At 39.5% G+C, this 10,348-nt stretch overlaps 1 protein-coding gene across 1 annotated transcript in view; it reads right to left on the reverse strand.

The window, feature by feature from the left end:
* Rhag (Rh associated glycoprotein) overlaps positions 1-10,348 on the reverse strand; it is a 26,860-nt gene that overhangs the window by 3,459 nt on the left and 13,053 nt on the right. The window contains exons 2-9 of the mRNA XM_028766711.1: positions 8,959-9,142; positions 8,608-8,758; positions 5,540-5,687; positions 5,135-5,301; positions 3,471-3,608; positions 2,467-2,588; positions 1,095-1,165; positions 693-766 (exon numbers count right to left, since the gene is read on the reverse strand). Of these exons, the coding sequence (XP_028622544.1) occupies positions 693-766; positions 1,095-1,165; positions 2,467-2,588; positions 3,471-3,608; positions 5,135-5,301; positions 5,540-5,687; positions 8,608-8,758; positions 8,959-9,142 (1,055 nt within the window). The remainder of the gene's footprint in view (positions 1-692; positions 767-1,094; positions 1,166-2,466; positions 2,589-3,470; positions 3,609-5,134; positions 5,302-5,539; positions 5,688-8,607; positions 8,759-8,958; positions 9,143-10,348) is intronic.

Genomic DNA, 10,348 nt, shown 5'->3' on the forward strand with positions numbered 1-10,348 from the left:
CTGGCTACTTATCCTAGTGACAGATGAGTTATTAAGTGTCTGAGATGAAGAAGCAGGTGGATAGTTCCAAAGCAGCCAAGGTGGAAGAAAGTAGCCAGCAGAAAAGGAAGAAGAAGAAGAAGGAGAAGGAGAAGGAGAAGGAGAAGGAGAAGGAGAAGGAGAAGGAGAAGGAGAAGGAGAAGGAGAAGGAGAAGGAGAAGAGGAGGAGGAGGAGGAGGAGGAGGAGGAAGAGGAGGAGGAGGAGGAGGAGGAGAGAGACAGAGACACAGACAGACAGACAGAGAGAGACAGAGAGAGTGCAGAAAACAGAGCTACAACTACAGAAGGAGAAAAGGGGACCTAAAACCTAAAGAAGACCTGGTCACCATAAGAGTTCAAAGGCACAATGAAGTCTCCTAGGACAAAGGTCTAGGCCAAAGATGGGAACAATAACACCGGCTGCTGACAAGGGTGGATGATTAATTGCAATAAAGGTCCCGATACTCTAATCCTATGCTAGGACTATAACTCTATTGAGAACCAGTTACCAGTGTTTCTACCTAGCTGCTGTCCCTGCAGACACTACCGAACAGGAAAGGGCAGAAGCTACTAGAGACCAGCATTTGGAATGTCCTCCTTGCCTACCAAGCATTTTGGCTACCTGAATGGTGGCAGAACTGTCATCTACATTCTTTTTGAAGCCTGTACATTACCTTCCAAGAAACAGAATCATCATAGCAGTACTCATCAGGTGGCTGGTTCCAGACAGGTAACTTCAGAATTAGACCTGTGTGGGCAGAGGGAGAGCAAAGCCCATGAAGAGGGGAGGCTTCTTCCTTACTAAGTAATTAGAATACTGTTAGGAAAATACTTCTTTTAGTTGGCAAAATTAGTTAGCAGGAGTTTAGCACATTATGGAATTTACAGGGAGTATCTTCTGCTAAGTAATGGAGTAATAAGGTACTGGCAAGAGTTTATATCATTATTATTTCTATTGTTTTGAGATAGTTTTAAAGTGGTCCAGAAGTCCCAGTCCTTTCATATTAACTTCCCAAGTAGCATGGTTACAAGCATGTGCCACAGAACCCAGCTAATTGTTCCCTTTTGATGCAGACCTGTAAGCAAACCTCCAACAATCGCTGTGCCAATGGAAGATCCCAGTGCTGCTGCCTGCATAGCCATAGACCTAGGTAATCAAAGTCAAAGAATTAAATGTTTTTCTAAGAATGAATGGCAACAAACAAACTTTGTCTACTGAAGGTAAGCGTGTTTGCCATCTTGAGACCAATGTATTGTTTTACCTACAAGCAAATGTGTAGTCACTTGTGCTTTTCTATTTTTTTTCTTTGTCATTCACTAGCCGTGGTTAATAAAGCATTCATCAGAAGAAGTTACAGACTTTCAAAAGATTGATCTTTGATTTGATTCATACAATAAATATCTACTGAATATCAGTTCCTGAACCCCTCTTCTAGATGGTAAGTGGAATAATATCTAAGGCAACATAGCTGTCATTTCCTCACCATTCTACATAAATAATTTTAGTGAAATTAGAAGGCCCATTAATAACATCAAAAAAACTAAAGTTCAGCATACATGCTAGGGAGAAGGCAATGAAGACACTGAAGATTATATCGGTAATACCAAAGGCAATTATCTTAAAATAGTGCTTCTCAACTTTCATAATGCTGCAGCCCTTTAATGTAGTTCCTCATGTTGTGGTGACCCCCAACCATAAAATTATTTTCGTTGCTACTTCATAACTGCAATTTTGGTGCTACTATTAATCTGCACGATATCTGATATGCAACCCCTGTGAAAGGGTCATTCAAACTGTCTTGACCTACAGTTTGAGAATCATTGCCTTCAAATAAACTATTGGGCTGGGAGAAGGCTCAGTGTGTAAAGAAGACTGCTGTCAAACCCTACTACCTGAGTTTGATACCCAGATCCACATGGAAGAAATGAATCAGCCCCAGCAAGCTGCCTTCTGACTTCCACATGCACATATGACACGCACATGTCTTCTATCTTCACACACACACACACACACACACACACACACACACACACACATACACACACACACACACACACATGTGCACACACACACAAGTAAATATATGTAACTTTTAAAAGCTGTTAAAAGTTGAGGACAGAAGAATGTGATAAACGGGGGTGAAATGTGCGCAGTTACTAAATCAATGGCAAGTGAACTTTGAAGGTGCTGGCATCCCTAGTGTGTGCTTCTCTCAGAGCAGGCAGGTAATAGAGTTGATGAAAGATTAAGCAATTGAAGTCTGTGAAAGGAGGCAACCAGAAAAGCTTCATTAGTGGTATTCTTTCCTTTATGTCTCCTTGAGCCTAGAATATTACACTGACAACAGTAAGAACAACAGGGGCCCACCCCCATCACTATGTATTTCAACAAACACAATTAGAAAGCACAGGACCAGGGCTAAGAAACACCCATTGGTTTTGACTCACTTTGTAGACTTCCCCCAGCTTATGGCCACAATGCTGGCAAGGCCTCCAAACACTCCAGGTAAGCCGTGCAAGTTATGGACCCCACATGTATCTTGGATCCTCAGTTTATTAGCTAACAGTGGCTAAGGTTGTAAAAGAGAGAAAGTCATTATTTTGTAAGGCATACAGAGCTCCATACAGGAGCAAACCACTGTGTATATTCTTCTGAATATACTTATAAATTCTTACCACGCATATGTTAGATACACAATGTGCTATTACTCAATACAAACAGATAGTTACAGTGTTTTGACAGCAAAACCAAATTAGTGACCCATCATATCCACATTTACTCCTTTTTTTAAAAATTTTGAATTTCTGATATAAACAGCTAAAAGCTACTCATAGCATAACTTCCATACATGGTACTTTAAAAAAAAATCTGTAGTTCTTGTGTACTTCAAGGTTCATTTATCCTGTGCAACTGCTGTCTGCTACTTTGTATTCTCTCACACCTTCTCTTCATTTCTTTCTCTTCTCAAAAGAGGAAATTTTATCCAAGGCTTGATTTTCTTTTGAAATTGAAATGAACCCATGCCAAACACTTTAAATACAATTGGTTCTTACTGTCTAGATTGGAAGGGAGTGACTTCACCTTCTCATCTTCTAGGAACATTTCGTTTGCCTCATGAGAACGTCAAGTTCACAAACAAGCAAGAATAGAAGATTCTCTGAAACTTCTTTAAAGAAATGAACACAAATCCTTAACATGGACTTCATGCTAAGTTACTGATAACTAGTACCAGATTCTCTTCTCCCAAAAAGAAGTCAGGATAGAGTCACTGCATAGCTCCAATATGCATGATATTTCTGAAAGAAAGATAATTGTCCTCCAGGGAAAGGCATGTAGGAAAGGGAACACCATATCTCTTTCCCTATCATCTCACGGGTCCGTTCAACTGGTTGGACATGAGAAGATAGTGATACAGATTTAAGGTTTGGGTCAATATGCCTATCATACATACAGTAAGGAACTTGTATCCAAGCACAGAGATGATCCCTGCAATGCTTCCAATGGTCATAGCAGCATATAGGGGGATTTCCATGTCTGCACATGTGCCCACAGCGACACCTCCTGCTAGAGTAGCATTCTGAATGTGTACCTGTGTGGAGGGAAAAGCATGAATGAGAGCCAGATGAGGCAATGTCAGAAAGACAGGAGGAAGGCAGAGTAGTGAACCCTGGGTTAGTTGTTAGCTGAAACACACATACACACATACACACACACATACACACATTTTTTTCTTTCCTTGAGATACATTTTGACCTGAAATATTTCAGACTGGGGAGAGAACCAATTTCAGCCCACCAGAATGCTCAGAAAACACAGTGTGGCTGCTTTACCCAAAGAGTTGGGTATCTGTCATTTTAAAAAGATTATCTGTTCAGTATGATTTAAAAAAAAAGTGCTGACAGTTGTCTCTTATGACCCAAATTGTAAAGAGTTGAAATATATGTTCTTAACCTTGCTTTATATATGGGTTTTAGAGATGGCTCAGTATTTATGGACATTTTCTGCTTTATCAGAGGACCTCTTTCAGCTCCCAGAGCCCACACAGTTGCTAACAACTGCTCTGTGATTCCAATTACAGGGGATTCAATATCCTTTTCTGGGCCCCATGGACACTGTTATGCATGTGGTCCACTGATATGCTTGCATGCAAAACATCCCTAAACATAAAAAAAACTTAAATACATATATGATATATATTTAATAAACAAACAAACAAACAAACAAATAAATAAAACATTTATTTCCTACTCTAGGTGAGAAAAGAAGAGTGCTTGATCTGAGGTTTTGTCTCAAATAGCCATTTCTCTAACTCAAAGGCAAGAAGCTCCAGGCAAGGAGTTCAACTTAAAAAAAAAAAAGATGTCACGTTACATTTTTTGGGCACACAGAATTTGCAAAAATTACTTCAGAGAATTTCTACATGTCTACATTCCTCCAGCATCAACCTCTTACATAAACATAGAAAAATAAAACTCTCATTACTTCAGTCTCATTAAAACTCTTATTTGGATTTAACTACCACCCAAATGGTCATTTTCCTTTTCTGGAGCCACGTTTGGGATTGTTGTTTCTGTTTATTTTTTTCCTTTAAAAAAAGTATGCACATATACACTGAAATATAATCACAACTACTGCCTATCTTCTTCTTCCAAATTCCCCTGTATTACATGCATTATAGTATGTTCCCTCCTAATGTCACACTTTTGAGACCCCACTAAGTCCAGTTGGTGCTGGTCAGACATGCAAGGGTGTGGGACCGTCCACCGAAGGAAGGAAACTTTACCAGTGACTGCACAGAATTGTTGTTACTTTGAGAATGTTTGCAGGTGGGAAAAGAGAGGCAGCATCTACTGTCTTAGTTCCTAGTCTTACTCTTTGACAAGTCAAGAATTAAATGGGAAATTTCTAAGGAGTTTAGAGCACTTAGTTTTATAATGAAAAAAAAAAATCCGTTCTGTCTGGTTTCCTTACTGGCATAACTTACTAAACTGGGAATTCCTTGACTTCATCGTAGCGGAGTAGGTAGTAAATGAATGAATATTATTTTCAAAATGTTCTCGAGAATGCAACTGTTGACATTAAGGAAGTTTCCATCGGTTGAACATTGACACTTACCATATCCAGCCTGCCTCGGCGTTCAACAAGACTGGAAAAGGCATAGGCTGTGATCACACAAGCAGCAAGGGACATGTATGTGTTGACAATGGCCCTATACTGATTATTTCCATGATCAGCAATGGCTGAATTAAAGCTGGGCCAAAATATCCACAGGAAAAGTGTTCCTATAAATCATAAATGGAGTTAGTTATTATAGAGAAGACCATTTTAAAGGGTAGTTTGCTCTGTGAATTGACGTTTGTCATTTTAGAAGCCCTAATCATCAGAAAGCCAGGCAGAACAGGGACTACTGACTCACCATAAGACAAAGTGATCTCCAAAAGAAGCCTTCTGAGCATCTTCACACACACGTTCAAGTGTACGTATCACCAAATAGACAAGTATCAGGTTCATTTTACTCACCGATCATGGCAAACAAGTCAGAGTGGTACACAGATTCTTCATTTGGGTGTTCACCTCTGAGGGCAGGCCGGTATAAGACTCCTGCTACCGCTAAACCAAAGTAAGCTCCAAAGGCATGGATTGTCATTGATGCTCCAGTGTCAGTGGCCTGCCAGGACAAAGTGCATTTGCAAGAAATGGAGGTGAAGCTGGCTCTCAATATAGGCAAAAGGACGATGAAAGAATTGTTTGGGGAGATGTTAATGAAAAGATAAAATGAGGCAGTAAAATGAGAAAAAGTACTACAAATTCTTGAGACATCCAACAGTGAGGTACTTCTTGTGATGTGACTACCAAAAAAGTACTAAATATGCCTGAAATTCAGGATGCCTGGAATATATCTGGAATATATTATCCACCTAATAAAGTTCTGTTGGTTTTTAGGTGAGGCCAAATTCCTTAAGTGTCAGGCTCTTATTGAGCATCCAAAACTCATTAGGCTATTTCAGGTTGGAGAAATGTTCAGAGAAATATGAGCTATTGCACTTGTTGCAATACAAAAATGATTCATGTGTATTTGGCTTTGCAGTTAAAGTTCATTTAGCTATACCTCAAGTGCGTGAACCTTAAATAACTCAAAGACTTGAACCTTGAAAAGGCCAGTTTCCCTAAGTAGTTCCACATTATTTTATGCAACACATGAAGACCTGCTGAGTTCCAATACTGATTTGATGAGAATTTTGTTCTCATCCTAGGATCTGGTATGGATTTAATCAAGCATTCTCCATTTTGGGTTTCTAGAGAGAAAATCCAGAATGTTGAGCCAGGAGCAATTCTGTATGCAAACTAAGGTAGGTGAATGAAAACATCATCAATTTATTTAAGATCTTCAGAGTGGTGAAGTAGAAGAAACTTCTCGTTTATTCCATCGTTGACTGGACAAAGATCAGTGCCCTTGAAGAGAGTCATCACTAACTGAGTTCAGTTACCACTCTAGCACATATATATTCTCAACTTAAACTTTTCTGAACACTTCCATATAGGAACCTTGCTTCTCTTTGGCATATTATTTCAGGAGAGACATAGGTGACCATTAATTATATTTGGATTTACAAATGTCATATAAGTCTGTGTGGCTCTATAAATGCTCACTGATTTGTAGCAAAAGAGCCTCTCCCATTTCCTCCTCAGAATCCACAAAATTAGTCTTCGCTTATACAGCACATTGAGCCTATAGGGTCTTTGGTTGATCTTGTCTTCGTCCAATGGTAGCGCCACCAGTTACTGGCCAGCTACTCTCATGCACTGCAACTCAAGTTCTTTCTTTAGTCCACCATAACCAATGAGCCTTTGTACTTGATATTCCTGTGGCATTAAGTGCATGTCTCCCCCTTCATGACTGATGAAACTCCAACATACTATTTTCATTATTACTTTCCAAGAGAACTCTATCCTTACTTTTTAATCTACATTCAACAGTTTTTCCAAGGATCTCCACTTTCCATTATGTTTTCAGGTCTTTGAGTGGGTGTACATGCGTGTTGGAAGCTTGGTCCTCAGTATAGCAGTATTCAGAGATGTGGCTTTGGGAATGTGGTTGTATCATGAGGGATGTGGTACCTTTAATGGATCTTCAGCTTCTATTATTGAGTGGACAGCTAAAACTCAAAAACTGTAGGAAGTATTGTCATTAGAAGAATAATTTTGGTCCCCAGACCCTTTACTTTCTGTCTGCCAGGTGTAGGGTTGCTTCACTCTAATGCATGCCACCAATGTGATCAATCTTCACAAAGGCATTCTTCACAGATCTGCCTTTCTATGGGTCCAGAAACAATAGAGCCAAGGGCCTATAGAGTAAATAAAAGCTCTGAAGACATGAACCAATATGCATCTTTCCTCCTTTGGCATTAAGTGCATGTCTCCCCCTTCATGACTGATGAAACTCCAACATACTATTTTCATTATTACTTTCCAAGAGAAAGTATCCACTCAGATAATTTGTCATAAATAGAAATTTAACATTGAAAGGATATATAAGTTTGATTTTCACTGACCCACAATACTCCTAGCCTTTGTAAAGATAGAAACCTTAACTAATTTTGTTTGTTGGCAAGCCACCAATATTTGAAAGTTAAAATATTAGCTCTTGAATCAACTGTTCAAAATAAGTATAAATAAGTGAAAATGAATATCAGAGTGGTGAGAAATATCCTACGTATTATTTTCGAGGGAACTAGTGACATTTCATAGAGAAAAAGATTTGAGCCCATATAAGTCTTTATATGGGACTATTTACACGATTGTTTAAATATAAGTGGGAATTAATTATTAATAGGCAACATGGTGTAATCAAATGTGTGATAGAGTGAGAAAAATGTGGCTTACATCCAGACTGAGACTCAGGTGAATCATTTAGTGTGCCCCTCCCCCAGCCTTGAGCAGCCCTGAGAGATGAGACCTTGTTTACCACAATAGACCAAACAATAGGACTCTGGAGGCATTGCCTGCCTTGGCATTGCCTGTCTTGGCACCTCCTTGGCTGTCTGTAGCCTGGTACACAAGCTGAGAAGAATAGACTGCCTGTTGAGCTTGCCTTGACAATTAAGTATGGATTCCCCTCACCCCCAGAGGATTGCTTCCGTTCACCCCCAGCGCTCACCCCCAGCTGAAGCAAGAAGGAACTCTGGGGGTGGGTGTGGGTTATCCCCTTTAAATTGAAAGTTGAACATTAAAGCATTGAGCTTCGATCAAAAACCTTTGTCCTGGCTTCATCTCTTCCCGCCCTTCTGTCCTTTCTTCCATTCCCAGCCTCTCTTTCAGGTGAACCCGGTCGACTGTGGCTGATGGCCCCCAACAATTTACTGTGATTACTTTATTGAGGACAGACAGTAGTAACAATGATACGTACCTTCCATGGTTTTGTAAAAAAAAGATGAAATAATATGCAACTCCCTTTACCCTATTTTGCAATAAACACTCCCTAGAGTGTGGCTATTTCTTACTATTTGGTCTGGTAACACTCTTGCCCTTATGAACAGTCAGCACTCATGGCTTATGGTACCAATAAGTATATATTTTCTCATCCTTACCTCAAATTCTTGGATAACAAGATGTTCATTGCCAGCAAACACAGCAATTTCCAGAATTGTCATGATCAACATTTGGATGGGGCTCGTTTTCCCCAGAACAGCGCCAAAGGAAATTAGAACCGTGGCTGTACTGAAGTCTGCATTTATCATACTGAGGGTGAAAGAAAGAATGGGTTGAATAAAGAGTAAATAGCACACCATAATAGCACAGTAGCACAGTAAGTTGTAGCTTTGACCTGGGCACTAGCCCCACTAATGAGGTTGTTGCCTTCATTATTTAACTGTGCACTGATTTAGGAGCTAAGATTTTAACATATGAACTTGAAGGTGATCACATTCAAGGGCACTCACTCTCTGATTCCAAGGTGAAATTTCTGTCCATTGCTGTGAAGAAGGCCCTGCATAATCGTACCCCATTGGAGGCCCAGAGCAGCAAGAAAGAGGTTAAAACCTACACCGCTGAAACCATATTTCTTCAGGAAGGTCATGAGGAAGCCAAACCCAGCAAATATCATGACATGCACATCTTGGAATACTGAAAAAGAGAAGAGGAAGAAAAGTTTTGTGTAACAAGAACCCCAAGAGTTGTGTGATAATATTTAGTACATGCTTTCTGCTTTGCATCAAACTGCAAGAGGAGATCATTAACTGTCATGACACTTGACACAGGCTTGAGTCATTGGAGAAGAGTAACCTGGATAGAGAAAATCATCTCCACCAGATTGCCTGTAGGCACGTCTGTAGGGCATTTTCTTGATTAATTGTGGATGTGGGAGGGCCAGTTCACTGTGGGTGATGCCCTCTCTGGGTAGGCAGTCCTGGATGGTATAAAAAAGCAGGCTGAGCAAACCTCAGGGAGTAAGCCAGTTAGTAGGGATCTTCCCGATGACTTTCAGTTTCCTTCCTTAAGTTCCTGCCAAGAAATCAGTGATAACCTTAGAAATGAAATTAACCCTTTCCTACTATGGATTGATTGGTTAGGGATCCACATATAAGAGACAAAATAATAAGAGTCTGACGGACAAATATTGGAATTAGCTAGTGTCCATTTTTCAAAAGTATACATAGTGTTAATTCTGAAAATTTTAGCCAAACAAGTCTAACTTTGTAGTGTTTTTTTAAACGTCACCCTGAAGCCCTAAATCAACATGTAGGCAGTTTCCCCTTGAGGAATGAATATAACACTTGTATAGAGTCCTCAGCTTAGCTGTCCCAATTCTGTTATGTGGCTGTGTTATGTTGGACAGGTCATTCAATGTCTGGGAACTTCAGCGTTTCGTCTGCAAGATCAACAAAACCTACTTTGCAAGCTTATTTCCAGAGGGGTGTCCTTGTTGGTAAACTCATCCAATTCAAATAAGTCATGCTCAAACATAAGATAGCCAACACCCAGCCTTTGCCCTCAAGAAGCTTATAGCTGGCAAGCATAACATTTGAATGAACCATACAAATTATAATTTTAGCAATGACGTTAACATTTATATAGTATTTTTGTAGGTATTGCTTTATTTGAGTTTTTTTTTTCTGATCTGCTTCTGCTTGTATATTATGGTTTCCAATTTTGTGTTTTTGTAGGCTTTGTGTTTGTTTCTTTTGGGAATTTTTATTTATATTTATCTATCTATATATTAATTAATTAATTAATTAATTAATTAATAATTGTTTGCCTGGTAGTCTGTTAGAGAGAGAAAAACAGAGAGAGAGAGAGAGAGAGAGAGAGAGAGAGAGAGAGAGAGAGAGA

Source organism: Grammomys surdaster, unplaced genomic scaffold, assembly GCF_004785775.1.
Source record: "Grammomys surdaster isolate TR1022 unplaced genomic scaffold, NIH_TR_1.0 169, whole genome shotgun sequence".
In the NCBI taxonomy this organism is placed as follows: Eukaryota; Metazoa; Chordata; class Mammalia; order Rodentia; family Muridae; genus Grammomys; species Grammomys surdaster.